Source organism: Psammomys obesus, unplaced genomic scaffold (assembly GCF_907164565.1).
Source record: "Psammomys obesus unplaced genomic scaffold, mPsaObe1.curated_primary_1811, whole genome shotgun sequence".
Classification (NCBI taxonomy): Eukaryota; Metazoa; Chordata; class Mammalia; order Rodentia; family Muridae; genus Psammomys; species Psammomys obesus.
Genome location: NW_026587216.1, coordinates 41692902 through 41719490, shown reverse-complemented (window position 1 = coordinate 41719490; position 26589 = coordinate 41692902). Strand labels below are relative to the sequence as shown.

At 41.5% G+C, this 26589-nt stretch overlaps 1 protein-coding gene across 3 annotated transcripts in view; it reads left to right on the top strand.

The window, feature by feature from the left end:
- Nucleotides 1–26589, top strand: part of Tmem67 (transmembrane protein 67) — a 47748-nt gene that overhangs the window by 12102 nt on the left and 9057 nt on the right. For all 3 annotated transcript variants that reach the window (XM_055603242.1, XM_055603241.1, XM_055603240.1), the window contains exons 7-23: nucleotides 1772–1834; nucleotides 4445–4599; nucleotides 4716–4824; nucleotides 5531–5608; nucleotides 6093–6158; nucleotides 7658–7814; nucleotides 8326–8449; nucleotides 12070–12175; nucleotides 15671–15727; nucleotides 16840–16938; nucleotides 19314–19412; nucleotides 19628–19714; nucleotides 20092–20191; nucleotides 20272–20411; nucleotides 22374–22514; nucleotides 25042–25122; nucleotides 25720–25836. In XM_055603242.1, the coding sequence (XP_055459217.1) occupies nucleotides 1772–1834; nucleotides 4445–4599; nucleotides 4716–4824; nucleotides 5531–5608; nucleotides 6093–6158; nucleotides 7658–7814; nucleotides 8326–8449; nucleotides 12070–12175; nucleotides 15671–15727; nucleotides 16840–16938; nucleotides 19314–19412; nucleotides 19628–19714; nucleotides 20092–20191; nucleotides 20272–20411; nucleotides 22374–22514; nucleotides 25042–25122; nucleotides 25720–25836 (1779 nt within the window). The remainder of the gene's footprint in view (nucleotides 1–1771; nucleotides 1835–4444; nucleotides 4600–4715; nucleotides 4825–5530; nucleotides 5609–6092; nucleotides 6159–7657; nucleotides 7815–8325; nucleotides 8450–12069; nucleotides 12176–15670; nucleotides 15728–16839; nucleotides 16939–19313; nucleotides 19413–19627; nucleotides 19715–20091; nucleotides 20192–20271; nucleotides 20412–22373; nucleotides 22515–25041; nucleotides 25123–25719; nucleotides 25837–26589) is intronic.

Below are 26589 nucleotides of genomic sequence, written 5' to 3'. Positions count from 1 at the left end.
TAAAATCATTATAAAAACATGAGTCTGACAGCTCAGCAAAGTATTTTAAAAGTTTGCTCCCTTCTATACCTTAGCTCATTCCTTTAATTGACATGGATTTACTTTTTCACAAAATTAAAACTGAAAAAAAAACAACTTTTTTTCAAAAAGTCACAACAATGTTCCTTTTTCCTGAAATCGCCAGGCCTTTTGTGTCCTCTTATTGTGTCTAGTGTGAGACAAGTCCTCAGTCTTTTCCCTGTCTTTCATGAACTTGGCAGTTCAGGTTCTAAGACTTCCCATCTGTGGGATAACCCCAGACTGCATCCGCCTTGATTTTTATCAAATTTGATGTGTGCACAGTAGAAATCCATTAAAGAAAAAACTGTGTGCTCAACGAAGTACTTACATCCTGTCAGAGATGTACATTGTCTGTCTCTGTCCCTTCTCTAAGACTTAATTTTGAACACCTGCCATGAAATTAACATGATTACCTGAAACTCACCATTTCCTCCCTTGTAACTGAATAGTGCTTTTTTTTTTTTTTTTTTTTTTTTTTTTTTTTTTTTTTTTTTTTTTTGAGGAGATCTTCTCCAATCATTATCCAAGCCTGACTCTGCTTAACTTCTGAGCTCAGGCACAGTCAAGGTGGTATGGCCACAGATGGCGTGAGGAGAATTTCAAAGGTCATACTTCACTGGCTCTTAACATAGTAGCTCCAGCTCGCCCGTTGTGATTCTTTCCTTTAATAACCTTCCGCACTTATGCACTGGTGTTCTATCATAAAGAACATCTGTGCATGCGTGAGCATGTACGTGAGTGCAACAGTGTATGTGTTTGTCTTCAGCCTTATCCTATGCATTTATTTATTTTCCTAAAAAAGAAAATTTTGCTTATTGAAGAAATGAAATGGTGCCTTTGTAATTTTAAATGTATTTGATAGCTGTTATGCTATACTCCAAATAATTTGGTTGTGTTTCCTCTGCTAATCTTTAACTCACTCTTACTATTCTTATGTTCTCAACATCTTAGCTTTTAGCAAGATGTACAGGTAAACCTTTAAGTATTGATTCTTGGACAGAGGTTTATAGCTCTCTGGATTCAGTTATGAAAGCAGGTTTGATGAAACAACCCTGTACTCCTGGAATTTGAAAGGCAGGACTATCAGGAGTTCAAAGTCACAGATTGACTATGTAGTAAGTTTGAGACCAATCTGGGCTACATGAAACCTGTCTCAATAAAACAAAACAAATGTATGCCTGCCTTTGTCTCCTGGCGATTCTGGTTGATTTTGGTTAAATCAGGTATTTTCTGGTTTTAGGACATTGCAAAGGTTGTTCTGATGTCCTTCATTGTTTACAAAGCACCACTTTGGAGATGTTAAATATTACTCTGTAGATACCAACTTTCCCATTGTGTAGAAATTTTTTTAATTTCTTAGTGACCGTCAATTTGATATACTTATAATAATCCTGTCAATAAATGCTAAGCATTTAGTGCTCAGTCAGACTCTATCATTTTTCGTTTTGACACTTTTTGTATTAGTGAATTTAGCATGTGTATTTTAGGAATGTGTACATATTCTGTCATCTTATATCCTTTGCCTAAGTATCATTTTGTCATGCAGCTTTAATTGTAAAAGCATTTTTTAAATTCTACTAGACTCTAGTTTTCTAATAGCAATAAGACAACAACATTGGTCATTTCTCAGTTAATATATGTATTAGTGTCTTCCTGATTCATAAAGTTAAGGAATCTTCCTTTGAATTTAAACCTATCTTTCTATTTATAGGGCCTGTCATTAAATTCAGAATGGTTTGCAAAGTATTTGCAGGCAACAGCAGCTGCATGCCGGGTAAGCATAATTATTTTTAAAATTAATTTTACATTCATGAATTGTAGCGTCTTCTTTTTAACTTGGATAAAAATTCTCTAAGTAGACACAGCCCTTTATATTTATGTTCTATAAGAAAAAATAAAGCCTTTCCATTGGATTGAAATAAGAGTACATAAAATATTTTGCAGTTTACACGTGCTGATTGTCTCCAGGTTTATTTGATTGTTGATTTAGTTAGTTTTCTATTGCTGTGACAAAACACCATCTTCAAGGCACTTATCAAAGAGAGCATTTAATTGGACTTACAGTTCAGAAGGTATAGTTCATGATGGCATGGCACGGTGGCAGGAACAGCTGAGAGCTCACATCTTCACATGCAAGTAGAAGACAGAGAGAGAACGAGAGACCGTTGGGAATGGCAAGGAGACTTTTGAAATCTCAAGGCACCCCAGATGACACGCTCCTCTAGCAAGACCACGCCTCCTAATTCTTTCCAAACAGTTACACTAACTGGGCCCAAGTATTCAAACATATGAGTCTCTGGGGCCCATTCTCATTAAATCTTCCACAGTTGTAATTTACTGTGTGGAGAAAGCGAATGTTTTTTTGGAAGTACCTTAGGGTGACATGCTCTGTGCCAGGCCTGTTCTCAGCTTTGACATTCACAAGAAGGCAGGAAAGCTCCCTCATGTAGATAATCAAAAGGTACTTATTGCTCTACCTTTGCTCTAAGTAAATGTCAGGCTGTTGATAGTGTATGAGGGTACTATGTCAGAATAAAGAGCAAAGAAAGTAAGTGTGTGCCTGTGTGTGTGCAGGCAGGTATGCCTGGGTTCATGTGTGCATGTGCATGTGTGTGCTGGATTAAGGTCGGTCGCAATATGAAGATGTGGCTGCTCTGAAACTCACTCGCTATACAGATGAGGGTGCCCCAAACTGAGAGACCCACCTCCGTCTGCCTACGAGCGCTAAGATTAAATCTGTGCACCAGCACCTGGCCTGTGCTGTGTTGTCCAGAATGGTAAAGGTGCACATGCTTTAGAGATGCTGCTTGAGCCAAGACCTGAAAGAAGTGCTAGTAAGCCACACAAAGAGGAAGGGGAAGAGTGTTCTAAGAGGACACTAGTAGGGAACAGAGATCCCAGAGTCAGAGATCTGTGGAAGTGGGCGGGAGTGGCTGAGCAGAGTGGGCAGGGGAAGCGGAGCTGGAGTGTGAGCGGCTCTCAAGAGGATCTAGGAGGAGGCCTACAAAAGAAGGCCTGGCGTGGCTTCAGGCCTTGACAGCACTGCTGTAGCATGAAGGATAGCATGGCTGCGGCAACAGCAGGAGCAAAGAGTCGTGCTAAACTGGAGTGAGGGAGAACACAGGTGCCGGTGGAGATGGAGAAAAAGGGAATGTTGAGCTTTTGCCTCTTATGCGAAGGCTGAGCAACAAGGTTCACTCACAAATTGGATAGGGGAAGGGGAAAGTGTTTTACTTGAATAACAAAATATAACAAACAAGGGTTGTTTTTTTTCTTTTTTTCTTTTCTAGATAGGGAGAACTGGGAAAGAAAGTTGAGAGTAAACTTAACTAATGACCTTACTTTGTTGTTCATAAAAGCAAATTACTCAAGCAAAGTGAAATAAATTCTATTTCAGATGTAATATACAATCATGGTATTCCTTAAACTATAACTATTCTCAGCTCAGTGGTTAAGAGCACTTGTTGCTCTTGCAGGGGACCAGAGTTCGGTTCCTAGAACAAACATGGTGGTTCACAACCATCTGTAGCTCCAGTTCCAGGGGATCCAAAGGCACCAGACAGCATGTGTTACACAGACATGTATGCAGGCAGAATACACATACATAAAATAAAATAAATAAACCTAAGAAAATCTTTAAAAACATATATATATTATATATATATATATATATATAACTATTCTAATAGTTTCTTTAAGATATCATTCTGTGTTCTCATACTCCTTTCAGACACTCACACTATATTTTACCTAAAACTTATAATTAAAATATTATTATTCATCTTTATGTCCTAAGTGGTTTTGGAGGGCTGGGGAGACAGCTCAGCAGTTAAGAACACTGGCTGCTTGCAAGCCACAGAGAAAGACAATGCAGCGAGTCCAGATGAGACCTGATAGACTAGGGCCAGATGGAAGGGAAAGAGGACCTCCACTATCAGTGGAATTGGAGAGGGGCATGGGAGGAGATGAGGGAGGGAGGGTGGGAATGGGAGGGAATGCAGGAGGGGCTACAGCTGGATACAAAGTAACTAAACTGTAATTAATAAAAAAATAAAACTAAAGAACACTGGCCACTCTTGCAAAGGACCCAGGTTCAATTCCCGGCACCCCCTTGGTGACACACGACCGTCTGTAACTCCAGTCTCAGGAAACTGAAGCCTTCTTTGCACTTCACAGGCACAGGGTGCAGACCGCTGCAGGCAAAGCCCACAGACATATAAATTAAAATATTTAAAAGTTTGTTGTCTACTTAAGCTACAGACAAAGTATTACAAAGCAAAAGAAAATACAAAGCAATTAGAAGATTAGATACAACTAGAATGAGACACAATTTTTCTGTCAACTTCTGCTCACACCGCTACCGTCGCTCCACTTCCTCGCGTAGGTTCACGCCAACCTGACATCTTGCCAAGCTCTTGGAAATATGTGCGTGATGAACATGAACTCTTACGACTCCACCACATTTGATGCCTGTTGGCTGTTCCACTATATCTTTGAAAGTACTGCTGGATTGATCAGTGTTCATTCTATTCCGTTCTGGTGAGGATATTTGGGTTGATGGAATTCTCCAAAATGAATTCAGTGTACTTTTTTCATGAATGTTAATAATATGAGGCATTTCTTCTGTTTATTAACAAGAGTCTAATTGTTTGTAGGAGACAGAACCTTCCTTGGCTGTTTTATGGAGACCAGCCAGGATTGGCACCCCAAGTTCTCAGTACGACCCCTCTTCCAACAAATTTCAGTTTTAAAGGACAAAACCAGGTACAACACATGACCTCCTGACTTTAAGATACGAAAGTAACTCCGCTGGGGATGGACCCCGGTGGTGATATGCTTCCCTGACATACACAGTCCCTGGCCTCCATCCCCCAGGCTCCAGTGTCAGGAAAGAGACAGTTAAGTTTACATCCTCAGCTATATATCAGCTGCCCACGGCAACTGCAGAGTGCAGGATTGGGCTGTCTCACCCAGCTGTGTAAATATCTGGATTGTTTGGGTGTGTTGGCACTCTGAGGGCTGGCAAGAGTGGTTTCATCACCAGATGCAAATGAGTCTCCGTCATATATGCCCACAGTTTTAAGACAGTTTCCAGAAACTGCCAGAGGTCCCGTTGCACTTCGCAGCGTGCCACAGCTCCCGGTTCTCACCCCTAACTGCTGAGATCTCCAGAATGCAGTATTATGCCTTTCCTCCACACTCATCCATGTAGCGGATCTGAGAGGAAGAAGGTTTCTGCCATGAATGTTGGTTGCTCTCTGTCCTAAAACAGTACTTCAGCAAAACGTCAGTCCTGTTTTAAGGTGCATTGAGTTGTCTAGATATGTGGTTAATTTACATTTAAATAAAATAGTTGAGTTTAATTTTTCAACAAAGACAGTGTTTACATTGAAAAGACAGAATGAAAAATACCCTCCATAGACTATCTGACATAATTTTACTATTGTTTTTCTTGAACCAAAACATAAAGCTGAAGTTTGTTGCTGCTTCCTATGATATAAGAGGAAACTTTATCAAATGGCAAACTTTAGAAGGCGGCGTTTTACAGGTAAGCGTGATTCCAGCTAAAGGATTGCAAACGTACTTCATCTTCATCTGAGGCAAAGATAGGAGGAGCAGACTAGAGTGTTGCCTGAAGAAAACCAGCTGGGAGGACTCCTGATGCTTTAGATTAGACTCTTAAATTTTCATGTGTGTTTGTGTGTGTGTGTGTCCATGCACACATGGGATGTGTGGGGGATCGAGGACACGCTGTGGGCGTCACTTCTCTCTTCCTGGTCTCAGGGACTGAAGCTTGGTGGCAAGTGCCTTTCCTTGCTGAGCCACCATGCCATGCCCGAGTTGGAATTTCTTAAAACTGTTTTTCAAGTTACAGCTTTAATTTATAACAAAACATGCTTCTTTAGCTTTCTGTGGCCTCCATGCATTAAATAAGTAGAAAATGGAGCCTGTGTTCATATGGGAACCAGCGAGCTCTTTCAGCAAAGGAATCATCTGTGAGAGATGTTTATCAATTGTGTTCTCTGCTGAAGCTTTGTCCAGACACAGAGAGGAGACTGGACGCCGCGTACTCCTTCGGAACAACGTACCTGCAAGATGTGAGTGCGAGAAGTGAATGTTTTTTAATTCAGAAATTTTTTCATGTTAATGAACAATATCACTAATTAATAAATCTTATATTATCTGGGCACAGAAAACTCTAATCATCAAGACAAAGGGACACTGACATCTGCAGTTTTAAATATTTTATAATGTTAGATTTTTATAGTCAATTGTCTGCATCCAGGCATATGTATCTTAAACATAATGCTGTTCTTGAGCACTTGACAATAAAGCTTCTGTTCAGAGGCTACTAAAACTGTAATTCCCTGCTTACTTTATTGCCCAGTAAGATAACAATGCTTCCTTCTCCTCTCTCCACGTTTCCCTTTCTCCTTCCTATCATGACCTTCTTTCACTTTGACATCACAGTATTAGACAAAGGAAGATTGTGAGGCATGTAACATTTGAAAGATCCTCACTACCATGTAAAAATACTTCTTAAACAACTTCTATGTCATACTCATAGAACAAGACCACAGTGAACAATGTCTTTGTGAGAAACTCACTGGAAGAAAACACATGTTTTATTGATTAATTTGAGACAATTGTGCCAGAAGTGACTTTTGTTTTATTTCTTGTATTTTCCAAATTTTCTACCATGAACATGAATTTTATGATCTGAAATGACTTGTAGGGTGTTTCATCATCATCTTTTCATAACAACATGAGCTACAATGAGCAGGGAGCCTGGGTATAAGTACAGGATGATATATGCTCAGCATTTTATCAGTGATGTCCATTCAGTTCATAAAACAGCTGTGTGAGGGACTTGGTGCCTGTGCTTCAGTGGGAGTCACTAAGAGGAGGTGAATACTGAAACTGTTGCATCAGGTAAATACTCTGATAGGTCTAAAACCATGATTTCTGCAGTGTAACTGACTGCCACTCACAAAGCACAGCTCAGTGAACAAAATAGCTATGTAGACAGGAACTGGCAGAAACTGTCAAAGTATTATATTGTAGGTATGCATAAGGTACCAGTTCTCAAGGAAATACAGAAGGACTCAAGAGTCAGTGATACTCAGGTTATATAATGAACAGAAGTTGGACAGAACACAGTAAAAAAAGGAATTTATGCAGAACCCACACTTGGAATGTTGGGATGGTAGGATGGCCTAGCACGGTCATGGCAAGGAACGGTAATGGGTCAGTATGAAGGGGTGAGCATAGACTGGGTGAAGGGTGAAAGATGAGCTAGCCTTCCTGAAGGGAGCCAGCCTCACACATGATTGCACATCAGGAGGAAGAACTGGTCCTTGTCCCGTAGGACTAGGCTAGCTTTTAAGCCTCTTCTGTTATGCACTTAGTATTGGAAGTAAAATCCAATCTTCTCCTCATGGTATAGACTAAAAACAGAAAAGGTCTTTACTGGTCGGCCTTTTTTTTTTTTAAAGATACTTTTACTTCACAAAATTTAAAAAAAAAAAAGAAATGCTTAATGATAACATATGCTTTCTAATTTTGAGTTGTGGTGCTTTTATTTTTATTTTCCTAGTGTGAAATCTCTCTTTCTAAAATCCTGGATGACTTTCCCAGTCCTGTATTTTATGATGTTTACCTCGAATATACTGATGAGGATCAACACCATTACCTTTGGGCTATACCTGTGTTAAACCTAAATCTTCAACACAATAAAATGTTTGTGAACCAAGGTAAGACAGTCAACACCATTCTCTCATGGCTGAAATCAATAGCTGTAAACCAATATGATAGTTTAGTCAGCCAGTGGTGGTGATAATGACTGTGGAGCCTCTTAGTGTGTGATTTTTTTACAGTACAAGCCAAGGTAAAAGCAAGCGGTGAGATTGCTGTTATGTTTAGGCTTTTTATTAATTTGATTGTCAGGACTTTAAGAAATCATACCCTTGCTGAGTGTACATCCTGAGGGAAATGAGTCAAATTGAAAACTGAGACTTTTTCTTCACCGTTCTTGACCTGCTGTTGGGACAAACTAATTTCTTTTGTCATTACCCATGCTACAAAATGTGACTTAGGCATGAAGTATAACAGGCTGATAATTTCTTACAGGAGTAGCTCTTTGTGGCCATCTTGCTTAAAACAAAATGCTAAGTTTTGATCTTAATTTCTTAATTTCTTTTAAATGTTGTGTCAGTTTGAAAGCAGTCTTCCTAATACCATTTTTTTTCCTTTTTATTATGAAAGACAGTAGCTCCAGCAAGTGGCTTCTCACTCGGCGTATTTTCTTAGTGGATGCCATAAGTGGTCGAGAAAATGACCTAGGAAATCAGCCAAGAGTAATTCGAGTTGCTACCCAGATATCACTGAGGTAAAAACAAACAAATAAATAAAGCTGCCTGATGACTTGGGGGCATATGAGATAATGCCAGTAATTTACCAGAATTATCAGACTGAAATAGGGAGAACTGCGCTGAAATAATACGTAAGACTAGATAGGTCCTGATTGGCATAGACCAGTAAAGGTTAAAGGCTAACGCTGGAGACCTGTATCAGATGGCCTCCAGCGTTTGCACAAATTTATGTTCTTGGCTACTCTGTACCTTGCGAATTACAGTAGACTGAAAGAGGAAGGAAGGCATTACCAGTGGCTGAAGTGGTCCTTTAGTAAGAGCTGAGGAATGAGTGAGTTCAGCCTCTCCAACCCCATTGCCTTGTACGCTCTCTCGAGAATCTAGAGATGGACCCAGGATAGCCAGCATCTCCCTCTTGTTAAAATCCCCTGCCTTACAGTGGCACGATGCAGCCTGTACTGCCCTTTTCCATGTACTATTAAGCTCTTAACTGAGTCCCTCCTCCCGATATGTTATAATGTATGCTTTGAATACATTCATTTTACATATTGAAGCATTTCGTATGCTCATTATTTTCTCACTGCTCATATGGATTCTCATAACAATTATATGAGTTGACACTGTCGGGAGATGCTGACATCCATATGTGCGATGTCTTAACATCTGCTCAGTTTGCCAGTGTAGAATCCCTAATAAAAACAAAATCAGCCCTAATTAGGGTAGACTTGTTCTTGGTGAAGCCATGCTGGGATTTTTCTTTTTGGACTCACTAACTGTATGTTACTAATACATTGTACTTGCCAAATTGTGCCTTTCCTTTTTTAATTAATCAATTAATTAATTTGGCTTTTTTCAAGATAGGGTTTCTCTGTGTAGTCTTGGATGTCCTGTACTCACTTTGTAGACCAGGCTGGCCTCAAACTCACAGAGATCCACCTGCCTCTGCCTCCCTGAGTGCTAGGATTAAGGACATTTGCCATCATGCCTGGCTAATTGTGCCTTTCCTTAGGTGTCATGTAGTGTAGTTCTTTCAAATGTTTCTTTTGTTGTTGTTGTTTAATTAAACTTTTATTTTTTTAATATTAGTTACAGTTTGTTAACTTTGTATCCCAACTGTATCCCGCTCCCTCCCTCATTCCCTCCCAATCCCACCCTCGCTCCCTCATCTTCTCCCTACTCTTCTTCAAGTCCACTGATAGGGGAGGACAGCCTGGCTGCAAAGTCCTCCTCTGTGGCCTAGCAGGACTGCCCCGGGGGGTGGGGGGGTAGCGGCGTCAGAGAGCCAGCCAGTGAGTTCATGTCAGAAATAGTCCCTGTTCCCTTTACTAGGGTACCCACTTGTATACTGAGCTACCATGGACTATATCCGAGCAGGGGTTCTAGGTCATATCCATACATGGTCCTTAGTTAGAGATACAGTCTCACAAAAGACCCCTGTGCCCAGATATATTTGGTCCTTGTGGAGCTCCTGTCTTCTCCAGGTCATACTAACTCACCCTTCTTTCATATGATTCCCTGCACTCTGCCAAAGGTTTGGTTATGAGTCTCAGTATCTGCTTTGATACTGAGGCATTAGGTAGAGACTTTCAGAGGCCCTCAGTGGTAGGCTCCTGTCCTGTTATTTGTTTCTTAAACATGGTTCACAGTGCTTCAATGGTTTCATTTGTGTGTGTCAGAGCCTCAATGTTGTCTGCTGGAATATACTTTAGTGTTAAAGTTTATTTTTTTTCACTGTATTTATTTATTACAATTTATTCGCTTTGTATCCCAGATGTGACCCCTCCATTGTCTCCTCCTAATCCTACCCTTCCTCCCTCATCTCCTCCCATGCTCCTTCCCCAGTCCACTGATAGGGGAGGTCCTCCTCCCCTTTGCATCTGACCCTAGCCTATCAGGTCTCATTAGAACTGGCTACATTGTCTTCCTCTGTGGCCTGTTATGTCTGCCCCTGCCCCTTCAGGGGGAGGTGATCAAAGAGTCAGCCACTGAGTGCATGTCAGAGACAGCCCCTGTTCCCCTTACTAGGATGCCCATTTGGAGACTGAGCTGCCATGGGCTACATCTGTGCAGGGGTTCTAGGTTATCTCCATGCATGGTCCTTGGTTGGAGTATCAGTATCAGAAAAGACCCCTGAGCTCATATTTTTTGGTTCTGTTGCTCTCCTTTTGGAGCTCCTGTCCCCTCCAGGTTTTTCTATCCCCCTCTTTCATAAACTTTCCTGAACTCTGCCCACAGGTTGGCTATGAGTCTTAGCATCTGCTTTAATACCCTGCTGGGTAGAGTCTTTCAGAGGCCCTCTGTGGTAGGCTCCTGTCCTGTTCCCTGTTTTATCCCTCTTCTGATGTCTATTCCATTTGCCTTTCTCAATGAGGATTGATCATTTTACCCAAGATCCTCCTCCTTGCTTACCTTCTTTAGGTGTACAGATTTTTGTAGGTTTATCCTATATTATATGTCTAATATGCACTTAAAAGTGAGTATATACCATGTGTATCTTTCTGTTTCTGGATTACCTCACTCAGGATGATCTTTTCTAGTTCCCAACATTTGCCTGCACATTTCATGATTTTCTTGTTTTTAATTGCTGAGTAATACTCCATTGTGTAAATATAACCAAGTTCTGTATCCATTCCTCAATTGAGGGGCATCTGGGTTGTTTCCAGATTCTGGCTATTACAAATATAGCTGCTACAAACATGTTTGAGCAAATATTCTTGTTGTATACTTGAGCATCTTTTGGATATATGCCTAGGAGTGGTATAGCTGGATCTTGAGGAAGCGCTTTTCCTAATTGTCTAAGAAAGCGCCAGATTGATTTCCAAAGTGATTGTACAAGTTTACATTCCCACCAGCAATGGAGGAGGGTTCCCCTTTCTCCACATCCTCTCCATAATGTGTTGTCACTTGAGTTTGATCTTAGCCATTCTGATGGGTGTAAGGTGAAATCTCAGGGTCGTTTTGATTTGAATTTCCCTGATAGCTAAGGGTACTGAGCATTTCTTTAATTGTTTCTTTGCCATTCAGTATTCCTTTATTTAGAATTCTCTGTTTAGCTCTGTACCCCATTTTTTAATTGGATTACTTGATTTGTTGCTGTTTAACTTCTTGAGTTCTTTATATATTCTGTATATTAGCTCTCTGTCAGATGTAGGGTTGGTGAAGATCCTTTCCCAATCTGTAGGCTGTTGTTTTGTTATGACAATACTGCTTTACAGAAGCTTTTCAGTTTCATGAGGTCCCATTTATTGATTGTTGATCTTAGAGCAGAGCTTTTAGTGTTCTGTTGAGGTAGTTGTCTCCTATACCAATGAGTTCAAGGCTCTTCCCCACTTTTTCTTCTAACAGATTTAGTGTGTCTGGTTTTATGTTGAACTACTTGATCTTTGAACCACTTGGACTTAAGTTTTGTGCAAGGTGATAAATATGGATCTATTTGCATTTTTCTAGTGTTAAAGTTTTTAACCGATGAAGATGAGCTATAGTTTAACTCTTAGTTTGTACTTAGCCTCTGCTAGTCCATACTAACTGATTAATTCTAAAATATCAAGACAGTCTATACGGAATGCAAATGAAATGATAAATATATTCCTAAGGGTTTAAATATAGTTGTAAATTTGAGTGTCTTTTCTTTTACTAGCATACGCCTTGTACCCAACACAAAAAGCGGAAACATATATACTCCCTTACTGACCATTGCCTACAATGACATTGACATCAAAAATGTTAACAGCCAGTCTGTGAAGGTAAGGTCTTTATTAGTTGGTGCCCTGTATCTGTAAATAATTAATATAATACTGATGTGGCTTTTATGGTCAAAAGATACTCTTTTTAAAGTTTTAAACAAATATCTTTCCTTATATAGTCAAATCTTAATTAGCAGTGTCTAATATAAGAAAGAAGCTGAGCTCTTATGGATGTTGAGTACTGAAGGGCAAGAATGAATGAAATTTTTATTGTTTTTTATTTATGTGTATGTGTGTAGTAGAGGGGGCAGGTATGTGCCTGTGAGTGCAGGTTCCCAGGGAGGTCAGAGCCGTAAGATCCCCCAGTAACTGAGCAGGAGTTGATCTAGAATTAAGGATGGCTCACTCCTCTTGGGAAATGGGAATTGAACTCAGGTCCTGAGCAAGGGCAGTATGCACTCTTGACCACTGAGCCCTTCTTCCAGCCCCAAGAATGGTGCTTACCAACAAGTAAGTACCCCTACTATAGCGTTACACTGAGGCACTTAGCATCTGGCCCTGCCTTTTCTGATCATTTTGCCTTGTGTTTCCTTGCCTGGTTAATTACTCGTAAATTACAGTGGCTATATGTGGGCTCAACATTCCATGGACCCCTGGATAGAGATGTTTCAACAGACAGATTAACATGTCTGCTTTATAACTAGTAGTACTAAGATGGACTAGAGAATGAAGTTCAGACCTGCAGCTTCAATTCACTAAAGAACTGAAGGCCCTCTGTGTCTGAGAGCCCCCCCGCCCCGCCCCCTGGGTGAAAGACAGCTTGAACATTCAAAATGCAGGCTGGACCAAAGAATAAGCCTGGAAAATCCTGGTCATACATGGCCAAGCCTCCTCAGTCTGTCCCTCAGAGAGAACATTCCTGCATGGAAGACCAAAAACGAGAGAGGATAGAGTGAAGCGGAAAATCCTGGATGCTTCATCTTCTCCTGAAGATTTCTAGCGAATTACCTGTCCTCTGAAAACATGGGAAGGAGGAGATAAGCTTTCCTTATAGCAGCATTCACTAATAACTTAATTTCTGTCATCCTTTTTATTGTTATCGTCTTAATCTTCTACTTTGGTTAGCTGGTGTGGTGCTCTGGTCCTGTTTGTGGTACTTGTACTGGGCTTATGACCAGGCTGTTATTAAACAAAAGAACAGTGGTTTTCAACCTTCCTAATGCTGTGACCGTAGAGGCACATGGTACAAGCTAAAGGATGTCTTGTCCTTATTTGTCGTACCTAAAACAATTATGTAAAATCAGTCTCTGTTCACTGGGCCTACATGTACTATAATGAGAGATGAAAATCCAGAAATATCCTAAATAACAAATAAGGCTGCCTGGATTAAAACTTCCTAGTAAGTATTCTTATCTTAATGTAAGCACTCTTTCTTTAAATATTATTATCATCCACAACTTGCAAACCAAACATAAGAAATAAAAGAGGAGTACTAATGGGTTTTTCAGAGGATGAAGGTGCTAGGCAGAAGCCTGACAGCATGGGCTCAGTCCCAGAACTAACAGTGGAAGGAGAGAACTCACTATACAAAGCTGCCCTCTGACCTTCACATATGTGCCATGACATGCGCCCCCACACACAAATACACACACACATACACACAAAACAAATAAATAAATAAATTTTAAAAAGAAAAAAAAAAGGAAATTTAGAGGTATGAACTACTTTGATTTGCTGAAGCGCACCTCAAATTTATTTTAAGTACAAAATACACAGTTCTTTGATCATTTCTAAACTTAATACATTTTAATTAAAACGTAATTATGTCCTTTTACATTCCTTATGGCAGCCATAAAAAAATGTTGTGTTTGAGTTTTGAGCATCCAGCTGCTCCTTTCCTCTGTGGCTGTAGCAGCTGAATTCAGCTCCTCCCTCACCAAGCAGGTCAGCCATCCACTGTGGCGCTCTGCACTTTCTTTCCTTTCCCATTCCTGCCTGCCCCTCCCCCCCAGTAACCTTGTGTGATACCCTTTCTCCCCAGCTGGTATTCAGCTGGCCTCTCTCATAAATCCTTTGCTTGTGAAACTCGTGGAGTGTTTTACCCTAAAAACACCCTAAAGCCACTAATAGCCGTTAGATCATCCTCCATGTTGCTAGCTCCTGAGCTTCCCTTCCTTCCATTTTCCAGCCATTTGACTCTTATCCCCACTTCAGCTTTTGACACTTTTCTTCACTGAAAATCTCTCATGAAGGCCAGCCATCTTTACCTTGGTATTTGTGCATCTGATACTGTACTCTTGATTCCCTTATGCTTCCCCAAACCCACTCTTCTATAGCCATGGTAAAGCCAAGGTAACGCCTCTCCCCACCTATACTCTTCTATGATTCTTTATACATAATATGTATGTTATTTATATTATGTTATGTTATATTATATATGTTCTTTATATATGTTACATCCTGACCACAGTTTCCTCTCTCCATCCCACCTCGTCTTCCCCCACCACAACCTCCCCTCTCCCCCAGATCCAGTCCTCCTCAGTTTCCCTTTAAACAAAACCAAAAGAGAGCAGGGCTCCCAGGAATATCAACCGAACGTGGCATAACAAATAATGCTAGGCACAAACTCCCATCTCAAGACTAGACGAGGTGACACAGTTGAAGGAAAAGGGTCCCAAGGGCAGGCAAAAGCATCAGTGATACACCACGCGCGCGCGCACACACACACACACACACACACAGTGTTAAGAGTCTCACAAGAACACCAAGTTAAATAACTGTAACGTATATGCAGAGGACCTACTCAACCATCCAGGGTCCGTGATTGTCGCTGCAGTCTCTGTGAGCCCTTATGCTTTCTCTTGTTTCTTGACATCATGATGTCCCAAGGATCCCTGTTCCAATGTCTGAGTAGTCTGCCTCAGGTTATGGTTTTTTTAGCTAGCTGATAAACTTTTGATAGAAGGTCAATCATATTTCTCAGTGACAAAAACCTTTTTGAAAATGCAATATGATTAGCTTGGCTAGAGCTACTGTCAGCAACCTCAGTTCCCAAGCAACTCCTCTTTCCTCTTATGCATGTTCAAGAGAGAGATCCAATGCAGCATAGTTGTTCTTTAAAAAAGCCTATCGGAGGAGGGGCTTTCTCTGGCATGAACTCGGTGGCCATCTCTTTGATCACCTTCCCCTGAGGAGGGTGCAGCCTTGCCAGGCCACAGAATAAGACAATGCAGCCAGTCCTGATGAGACCTGATAGGCTAGGGTCAGATGGAAGGTCAGGAGGAGGACCTCCCCCATCAGTGGACAGGGGAGGGGTAAATAAGGGAGGGAGGGTTCGGTTGTGAGGGGAGGAGGGAGCTGGCCACAGCCAGGATACAAATTGAATAAATTGTAATAAATGATAATAATAATAAAAAAAGCTTATTTCTGTAAATAAAGGCCAACATCCATAAAGTGGTTGTTAAAAATATGACAAAACCCAGCTACAATTTTATTATTATAAAAACAGCTATCTAGTGTTTTAGTATGAGTGATCTGTTCTCTTTTAAATACCAGGTTTCTTTCTCAGTCAAATATGAGATGAATCAAGGAGACGCATTTGTTCAGACAGATGTGAGTACCTTTTCCTTGTTAAATATTTACGCTACATTTTTAATTTTAAATTTTTCAGATGTAAAACAAAGTTGTGAGAATAGATTTACCTTGTGCTCTTTCCCGTGGCACAGTGATGCTAACCAGGAAATTAGCATTGATGTAATCCTGTGGACTAACCCGAGTTGGTTTGGGTTTGTCTCTGTCATTTTTCTGATTCTACATGGCTTTCAGTTTTGAGATCTGAGTGTCCTGCAGTCTGTGACAGTGGCCCCGTGTTTCTTTGTCTTTCATGGCCTTGATACTTTGTTAGCGTTTGTTATTTACCTTTTTCGACCATCCATTTGGGTTTTGTAGTCAGTGCCTGGGGTATGAGTTTGTGTAGTCAGTGCCTGGGGTCAGGAGTGGTGAGTGTGTGTGTGTGTGTCTACATATTACATATATGTTCATATGAAGGCCAGGGAGCAACTTTAGATAGATATTTTCCTCTATAGATTTCCACCATGTTTTTATTTTTTCAGACAGTCTCTCGCTGAACCTTGAGCTCACAGATTTGGCAGGACTAGCTGGCCAGCAAGCTGGTGGGGTCCTCAGGCTCCGCCCCCGCCGCATTGGGCCTGCGGGAGCATGCGCCATGCTGTTTATGTGGGTGTACATGGGTTCTGGGGACCCAAACTAAAGTCCTTGTGACTGCGCGGCGGGGACTGAGCAGTCCTGTTAGCCGCTGCTCTCCAGTCCCAGCGTGCACTGCTGATGCGTGGCTGCAGAGAGCATCACTGTGCCATTTGCCTGGCGATTTTTCTATTTTCTTAATTTCTTGTGACTTTATAAATTGGAAATTTATTCTAAGGCAGAGCTTTCCCTTTGCCCTCACTAATTATTTACTCAGTTATTTTTTAAGTCAATATGATCTTATGGATATTTAATGTAGGTGATTTTATAATCCATTACTATTTGTTTTTCTTGCTCAATTTTCCCCAAACTTAGCAATTGAATTTTTTTTCAGCTTTCCACCGCTACCCATCAGTTTTGGAGTACTTTTACTTTCTAGCAACAGTAGTTTTTAGCACCAAGGAGCGGAATTGTAAGTCCTCAAGTGTTTTTTCTTTTCTGTTCTGTTTTTCCTCCTTTAGATCGCGCTGGGTGTGCTGGGCGGGCTGGCTGTGTTATCGTCTCTCCTGAAGACAGCGGGGTGGAAGAGGCGCATTGGGAGCCCCGTGATCGACTTACAGGTACACGCGCAGTTTTTAAAGGACGTTTGTTTAATCTTTTCCTCTTCGAGATCTCTCCCGTAAGATCTAGGAAGAAGTTAAGTTAATTTTTGATTTTTCCGGAGTTAAGTTAGGGAAATGATTTTGAGCTCGTGAAACATTTGCACCTTCCCGGTCCTCCCAGCATCACGGAGCTGACAGTGTCCCCACCGCCGTTTTCATTCTGGTCCTTGCCAGTGCTTGATGCTTTTTAACCTTTCCATTTTTGCCCAAGACAGTGGCACACACTAGGATTGCATTACTGATTTTCTTTGTTTTATTTTTCATATGCTTTAAAATTTGTATTTTATGTATGTGATTTTCTGCTTGCGTGTATACCTGTGCTTTTTAAATGTTTAGGCTCTCTTTGTGAACTAGTTACATCTCGTGCTCTTTTTTTTTTTTTTAGTTTTCTTGTTTTTCTTATTCTCATGGAGTTTTTCTTCTCAAAATATTAATTCTCTTTTGGTTTTTCATGTTGAAATATTTTGTGCGAATTTATGAGCAAATTTATGGACGTTATTCGTCCACACCTTTAACATTCAACATATAATTAGCATTTAACGTTTAGTTAGTTTCCACATTATCACGTGAATTTTGTGTGTTATATATATCATGTTCATTTTGTTAGGAAAACCTGCTCATCTCAACACCAAAAAAGATATTCTTCCACATTTTACTCCATTAACTTTATAGTTTACTTTTCATTTAATCTTTGAATTTTTTTTTTTTTGCCTAACATTGACCGAATATTTGAAGATTTACTGTTTTTTTGTTTTATGCATATAGTTTACTTAATCTTCTCAAAGCTCTGTCTAGGTGGGCATTGTTATTATTCCCATTTTGCATAGGACAGAAGTGAGGTAGGGCTTAGACTTTCTGCTAAGGTTTGCAGTAACTCAGCAGCAGCTGTTATTACCATTCTGCAAATCAAGAATATGAGAAAGGGTCCGTAGTAACTTGTGTAGCCAAGGTGTCTTCCCCACCCCAAAGCCAGTACTCGGAGTCCGAGCAGGAGGGCCGGCGCTGCTGTCGGGACAGTCAAAGCTGGCGTTGACTGCTCATTCCACGGTGGTCACTGGCGTCTGCTGTCAGGACAGTCAAAGCTGGCGTTGACTGCTCATTCCACGGTGGTCACGGGCGTCTGCTGTGGAACGCCAGGTACTGGGCAGCATGAGAATAGCACATACAATGGAGGCTGCCCTCCGAGCTCATGATGGAGAGAGGGAAGACTGATGACAATAAGACAGTTGCTTTCCACAAAGTGTTTGAGGTGGAACTGTGACGCAGTTAACGTTGAGCAAGAGGCTGAAGCTGGCATATGAGCCAAGAAGAAAGCTGGCCTTGAAGGATTTTGTGGGTTAAGAATTTAGTGAGTCATCATTTTACATTTTTTAAGAAAAACATGACATAATCCAGTTTACATCTGAGAAAGCTAACTCTAGGGTCCAGAGATGTCACTCAGTATATACCTAGCATGAGAAACCTTCAATCCTTTTGTGCAACAAATAATTAGAATACATAATAATAACTGTGAAAACATACAAGATAGATTTAAGTAGCAATAGCCAACTAAGAAAATTTGAAAGCAGCTTCCCCTTTCTCATAAAGGGAGAGATGAAAGAGGATGGAATGAAAAGGATTCGGGAGAAATATATCAGGCAAATGCAGTTGGCCTTTGTAACTGGGAGTATATAGACACGTGAAACAAAGCTTCAGGCTTGAGAAATGAGTGGAACAACAGATTAGTATTATTAGAAATAATACTCAGTGAGACAGAGAGGCTCAAAGACATGAGTGTATACCGCTCTTGCAGAGGGCCCGAGCTCAGTCCCACGCATCCATGTTGGACAGCTCACAACCACATGGAACTGCAGGAGATCTGATGCTCTCTTCTGGGCTCTGCAGGCACCTGCACACACACACACAGTGTTAAAAATAATAAAAATAAATGTGTAAATCAATAAATAAATAGTAATATTCATGGACCAATAAAATACCTCAGTGAAGTGCAGGCACTTGCCACACAAGCTCTCAGACCTGGGTTCTATTCCTGGGGGTATAGGTAGAAGGAAAAAACCGACACCATAAAGTTTCCCTCTGACCTCAGAATTCATTCCATGTTACTCAACACTTACACACCCAGATCATGGACACATGCACGCACGCACACACACACACACAAAGAAGAAAGTATTTTATACTATAAGTTCTTAAAAGTAATACTTCTATTATTCCCATTTTGTGATGAAAGTGAAGTAGAACTTATATTTTCTGCTCAATTTTCTGCAGAAATAAAGGTAATAAGCAGGTAACAAATGGAATCTTTAACACCTGTAATTCTCTTTAAATTGCAGACAGTTATGAAATTCTTGGTGTACTACGCTGGTGATCTGGCCAATGTGTTTTTTATCATCACAGTGGGAACTGGTCTTTATTGGCTTATTTTCTTCAAAGTGAGTGAGTTTCTGAATTAAACCTAAATGTCAATGTCTGAATAACTGGCAATCTGTTTTCATAAGAGAACTATTTCTCTTCAAGCTCATTAAGACAGCTGCTAATCTCTCCACCCTGTGGTGTTTCATGTATTAGGACATCTCTATTTGCTGCACTGATGCTTCGTTTGGCTTATAAATTGTGTACAAAAAGCTTCATGTGATTGTTATTACAGGCACAGAAATCTGTCTCTGTTTTGCTGCCGATGCCAGTTCAGGAAGAACGTTTTGTTACTTACGTGGGGTGTGCCTTTGCTATGAAGGTACGTTTCAAAGGACAAGTTACTCAGTTTCAAAGGCCTGCTGAGAAGCTAGTGAGTCTTTTAAATTCAGATACTTTTAAGATTTGGGGTATAAAATTTGTTTGGTTTTGAAAGAAAGCATCAGTTATTTTATCTTACACAGGAAATTGTCTTCATTTATAATAGCCCACTTAAAGTTAGGCCTTAAGTTATTTTTTCAGAGAAGTTATAAATTGGCCTGGGCAATCATGAGTTGCAGCTAACTTGACAGTATTCTTGGTGATTCTGAGCATACGTTATGGTTTTACGATGGTGCTGTGCTTTGCAAGAAAAATATAGGCTTCATAATTACTCTGAAATGATGATTCTTCTCAGGTGTTTTGTTATGTTCTTTTTAGGCTTTGCAGTTTTTGCATAAGCTCATATCCCAGATTACCATAGATATATTCTTCATTGATTGGGAACGCCCAAAAGGAAAAGTCCTCAAAGCTGTTGAAGGTACGGGGGTCAGTGTTTGCCGCAGCACTCTCGCTGCCTTGGTGAGCAAAGGCCTTCTACTCACCGAGCCTTGCTTCCAGGTGAGGGCGGTGTGCGCAGCGCCACTGTGCCGGTGAGCATATGGAGAACATACTTCGTAGCAAATGAATGGAATGAGATTCAGACCGTGAGAAAAATTAATCCGCTCTTTCAAGTGCTCACCACGCTCTTCTTCTTGGAGGTATAAACTGTAATGTAATTCCTTGATGTAGCTTCCTAGCGCTTCATAAATGTTACTATACTGTCAAGTTCTCAGGCAGCGCAACAGCTTTCTGTGGTGAAGTATTGTCCAAACAGTATAAAGAAATGTCTTTTACATTTCACCTTTTACCTTTCCATATAAAACAAACAAAAGCAAAAAGATTCAATGCGCTGTGATGAGGCACTTAGAAGGTTTGCGGTCTGAACCGCTTTAAAAGCGAAGTTCAGTGCTGTGGGTGTCCGCTTGGTTGTAACAAATGCTCGCCACCGTCTCCCTCCAGAGCTCTTCACCGTGCACAAGCCAGACGCTCCATTCATACACAACAGTTCACGTGTTACCCGTCACCTCTTCCTCTTTCCAGCAGCGCTGGGGTTACCACGGGTCCACTCTGTGTCCCCAGGAATTTGAGTACTCTGGGTTTAGGGGCCAGCTTTTGCACCAGTGGCCTGCTGCAGAGTTCCCTGATGAACTTGTGCGAAATACCTGTGTTCCTTATCGTTGCAGATTATCTTTAGTAGCTTTTAGGTGATTCCATCTGTGTATTTTCAAAATTCTCCCTTCTGTATGATTCATAGTCTCACCCCTGCCTCAGAACTGACCACCATTGTACGTTTGTTATCTCCCAACTACTTGGAAATTTGAGGTGAGAGAGTCACAAGTTCAAGGCCTACCTGGGCTTCTGAGTAAGTTCAAGGATAGCCTGGACAACTTGGCAAGACTTTGTCTCCAAAGAGTTATAGGAAGGGTGTGTGTTGTGCAGGACAATATAGCTCAGTAATAAGGCACTCACTCAGCATCCATGAGGCCCCAAGTTTCCTCTCTAGCACATCCCCTCCACACAAATTATATGTTTATTGTGTTCAGCCTGATTTACGAGTGTGTGTTTATTGCAGAATGGCCGAATTAAACTAATCAACAATTCTGTTGCCTCAGATCCGCAGTGTTTTGCGTTTTAATACTGTTTGGTGAGCCAGGCGTGGTGGTGCAGTCCTGTTCCCCAACTCTGCAAAGGTGAAAGCAGAAGAGAATCAAGCATCAAGGCCATCCCAGAGAGCCATCTTGCTGGCCCAACCCCCCGCTTATGGCCATCATGTCTTAAATGTCTCCTCTGTGCCTCTCACTCTACCATTGTTGCATTGAGGATTCAGTTTCCAACACCTGCTTTTTTGAATGCACTTTCAAACCTGGCAATCATACTCTGTAACAGTGTGAGAAATAGAGATGATACGAGCTTGCAGGATGTCACAGGCTCTAGAGATTGTTAACAGAAGCACATCTGTTCTTTCAGTGGTTAGTGACAACAGCATGTCTACCTATCTAGAGTGTCTCCATGGGAAGCTAAAAACAAAGACAGCCCCCCCCCCAAAAAAAAGAAGAAAATAAAAATTAAAAAAAAAAACTTCAAGGTCATGCCCATGTACATAGCAAGTTCCAACCTAGCCTAAGCAAAGGAAACACACAAGGAAACACAAAAGGAAAGTAAAAAGGATTTGAATATTTGATGAGCTTGGAAAGATAGTAAATGTGTCTGCAGTTAACGTTGTAAAACACTAGAGTAAATATAATTGTGTAGGAACTTCACTGTACAGATTTGTTTTCCACAGGGAAGAGACACAGCAGTCAAAGTAATGTACCCATCAAACTTACTTAACTGCTGCTTCACTTCTTCCAAGAGGGAAGACATTTGCGGATGTGTTCTTTTGAAATACAGAAAGTGTTTAGCATAGTGCCTGACGCCTGTGAAGTACTCATGAATTGCTAGGTGTTTGTTTAATTTATTGGTAGTTTTAGGTTTGTAATTTGTGTCTGGGTTTTCCTACTTTTCATAAGCTTGTGTGTTTTCATTTTTCAAGGCAGGTGGAGAAGAGTATTTCATGTTGAGTCTAGAAGCGTTTTCTTCACCAAAGTCTGTTTAAATTCTCGTTTTTCCTTTTCCTTTAGGTTGTGGGATTCAAAAACTTAGCATTAATGGATCCATCCTCTAGCCTTTCTAGAGACCCGTCAGACTACATAGCTCCTTACAGCCGCATTTTGAGATATGCCGTGGCTACTGCTATCTGGCTGGTGATTGGAATAATACAGGTAACAAGAGATTGTTCCGTAAGCCATATTGCCAGTCTGTAACCCTTCACTCAAATGCTGAGCTCTGCAGCAGGAAGAAGGTGACCAAGCCAGGAATAATAGCTGTTTGTGTTGTATCATGGTCCAGGCACTGTGCGAATCAATAGTCGCTTTACACACATTAACCAGTTAGTCTGTACTTTAGCCTTCAGAGATGGGTTAAGTCAGCGTCCTCATGTCACAAGCGAGGAAGCCTGAGGCTCTGGAGGCTAAAGGGTTGCGTAAGGTCACATGGCTAGAGTTGGAAGCACTGGAATTTGAACCCAGGCGGTTTGGTTTCAGAGTTCACTTGTCGGCGGCTGTGGATTCTGAAGGGGCTGTTGAAGACTCAGTCCCAGGGCAGACTCTAGTTTACATGTAACTAGGGGCAGAAGCACTGCGATTCTTTCTTGATTCTTTCTTTTCTTTCTTTTGTTTATATTTCTTTATATGCTGTTTTTTTACCCTGTGTCTTTTTAAGTTATCTTTTTTCTTTGGATTGGATTTAAGTGGCATTCCACAGTGGACTTCTTCTCCCAAAGCTGGGAATTGAACTCAGGGCCTTACATAAATACCAGGCTCATTTGCTCTATCACTGAACCACTTTCCCAGCCCGAGAACTGACTTTTGAGCACTGATGACACTGTTCAAACCTGAAGTTACAGAACTGGGGCTTTTGAGAGCTTGTAAATGTGCTAGCAGGAAGGACACATGGACGATAGCGTTTGAAATGAGATCTTTTGATGAGTGTGGGCCTGCTGTTTGGAAGTGCTGCGCGTGCGCCCCTTTGTTTGTGGCCAAGCCTGCTGCATCGGACTTTAAGGTAGCATCACTGTAGGTCGTTTCATGGAATGCTGTGTGGAGCAGTCCCCACTTCACTAAATGTAACAACAAAGCAAAATAGGAGTGTCAGAAATGAAGACCGTTTCCTTCGCCTTCTGCTTCCTGCTCATGAAAAAAGAAGAGCAGAAGCCAGAGCAGAGGCCGAAGCGGTGGCTTGGTGGTGTGTTCAGGACCCAGAACCCATTCTCTGCCATGTGGTATCCCCCACCCCTGAGCTCATCTCCTGGTCCATAATGGCTGATGGGCTTACAGGAGGAAATCATGAGTCGAGTTTGTCTGTCCCCCTTTTTAAGTCTTGGAGCTGGAAAGATGGCTCAGTGGTTAAGAACATGTTCCCTTTGATTCAGTTGCTGTGACAGAGACCAATGACAAAAACAACTTAGGACAAGAAAAGATTGATTGGACTTAAACTTAAACTCACTAAGGGTTGTTGGGGCAGAAAACCAAGTAGGAACTTGAAGCCTTCCCATGGAGCAAGGCTGCTTGCCAGTTGCCCGTGCTTAACCAGGGTTCTCACACAGCACAAGGCCACCTACCCACAGAGTGCTGTTGCCCATAGGTAACTGGGCATAGGCGCGACTCTCCGTCATCATTTAATAATCAAGTCAGTCCCCAGCAGACACGCCCACAGGCCACTCTGACCTAGGCAGTCCCCAGCTGGAACCCCTTCTCAGGTGATAGGCCATATCAAGCTGGCGATTGAAGCTAGAACCGCAGGCGGTACTCTTGCAGAGGACCAGAATTTGGTCCAACCACTCAAATTATGTGGCTCACAACCTGCTGTAACTCCGTGTCTGAGGCCACGATGGCCTCTCTGGCCTCTGCAGACGCCCGCATGCACATGTGATGTACATACTCGCCAGCACACGCGCACACACACACACACACACACACACACATTCAAAAAATAAAATGGAGTCTTTGCAAAGTACCAGTCAGTGTCTTCTTGGCTGGAACCTTGGTCATGAGGCCACCCCAATAAGAAAGCCTTCCTCTCTGTCCTACGGTCATCCCTCGGATATCCTCGTGAGTTCCTTTACCTGTTACTGCTTCCCAAGTGTGTGCAACCTCTTCTGGATTCTAGTCAGCCTTTAGTGTGCACTTCATTTTTACACTCAACTGTTGGTATTTTCCTGTTCTTTAAAGGTGTGTGTGGGTGTGGGTGTGTGTGTGTGGGTGTGTGTGTGTGTGTGTGTGTACATGTGTGTGGGTGTGCATGTGGGTATGGGTGCGTGTGCACATGTGTAAGCCAGAGACCAGCACCAGGTGTCTTCCTCAGCCACTCTCCACTGTACTTTTGAAGGTCCCTCAGTGAGCCAGGCATCCACCAGCGTGCACCAGCACACTGAGGCCAGTTGCACACCAGGCTTTTTTTGCAGGAGCTGGGGTCCAAACCCACATCCTCGTGCCAGTGCAGCGTGCACAGTTCAGACCGTGCCCAGTCCCAGAACTAACTCATGCTGAATTTGAAGGACTTTCTTCCCACCTTCATCTTTCCTTGATTCATCAACACAGATGTTTTAATGGGCTCACTTGGTAGCTCTCAGCATATTTCTGAGTCTTCCTTCCTCTGAGGATAGAGTCACAGATTTTATTCCATGGGAGCCCTGTAGAGGTTCTTGGTTGGAAGGAGGCAACTAACCATGATCGTGACTTGCTGTTTCAGGTTGTTTTCTTTGCTGCCTTTTACGAGAGATTCATAGAAGACAAGATCCGGCAGTTTGTTGATCTGTGTTCCATGAGTAACGTGAGTACTTGGTGGGGTCGTCTTGCAACTGTTATTTCCCCACTTTGAAAAGACAAGTATGCGTAGAGTAGCATTACATGTGTGTCCATATATGTCACGAAGCAGTTCTGCTGCAGGCTCGTACGCTGGTTTATGATGCCCAGATCAGTAATCTAATTTTCAACCAGCTGTTAATATGAAGACTAAATATAATGCTCTACAATTTAATTCTCCTGCCATAGCTTTTTCTTCTTTATCTGCAGTTCTCAATTATGAATAATTAATGCTTCCTTCATCCTGCAGCCCCTGAAAATTTTATATATTTATATATATATATCAGAATATATATATAATGTATATATAATATATATATATATATATCAGAATGTCTTCCTTCTTTAGAAAAGAGCTCCAGCCTTCTTTCCATCTACATAAAACAAACAAACAAAAAGGCACCTTTATAATCCTGCCTACTTTGGTTTCCACTTCATATACTTCCTAAGAACTTAATCCTTGTTATTTTGGGAAGAGGGGAGCCATTTTAACAAAAGCTCACTTTGTAGTTTTATGGAGGAGCTTCTCCTCTATAAAGTTGCTCTCCTCCTCCTCTTTCTGCAGGTGTCAGTGTTTCTGCTGTCCCACAGATGCTTCGGATACTACATCCACGGCAGGTCAGTCCATGGCCATGCGGACACGAACATGGAGGAAATGAACATGAACCTTAAGCGAGAAGCGGTAGGAATGTATTCTGCATCTTCTCTAAGTTGAAAACTTAGTCCTCACAGATGACTTGAAAGCTGCAGGGATGCCAAGTCATGCACCTGAGTGTCAGAGGAGTCTAGTTTTGTCCTGTGGTTTTCATGTGAACTGCATTTGACAGTAATCAATAACATAGGCAGCAGGGAAAGCAGAACATTGAGTTAGGAAATCACCCTTTCACTGTGGCGAATAGATGACTGAGTATAAGCTGCCCTCTCCAGCGGATGTCAAAGCCAGTGCCTGTCAGTTGGGAAATCGTGATGAAGGGTCAGGCTGACAATCAGGGAACACAATGACTCCTTTACAGTAAGTTAAAAATGAAGCAAGAGGACATTATGCACTTCCTGGGATGATGCAGAAATTGAGCCTGAATATTATCAAATCTCCAGCTCTGGCTACAGTTTTATAGTAGCAAAGACTAAGGGATAACTTAAATGGAACTGAAGGAAGTGCTTAGCAGATCCCGAGTGTGGAATGCCACAGAACAAATGACTGTCTCCAAGCACAGCAATGGCAGGAAAGGAGAGGAGGGCAGATGGTGTGAGAGAGAAGATGCCGTGTACTGAGGGACGCCTAAGACACAAAGCAATGAAGCTCAAGGTGTGGACTTCAGATCCTCATCAGGCTTTGGAAAAAGTCTGACATAATGGATTCCATGTCAACTTATATATATGAAGCAATGATTAACTTTGTTAGTTATAAAAATGACAATGGCAGATGTTCTATTAA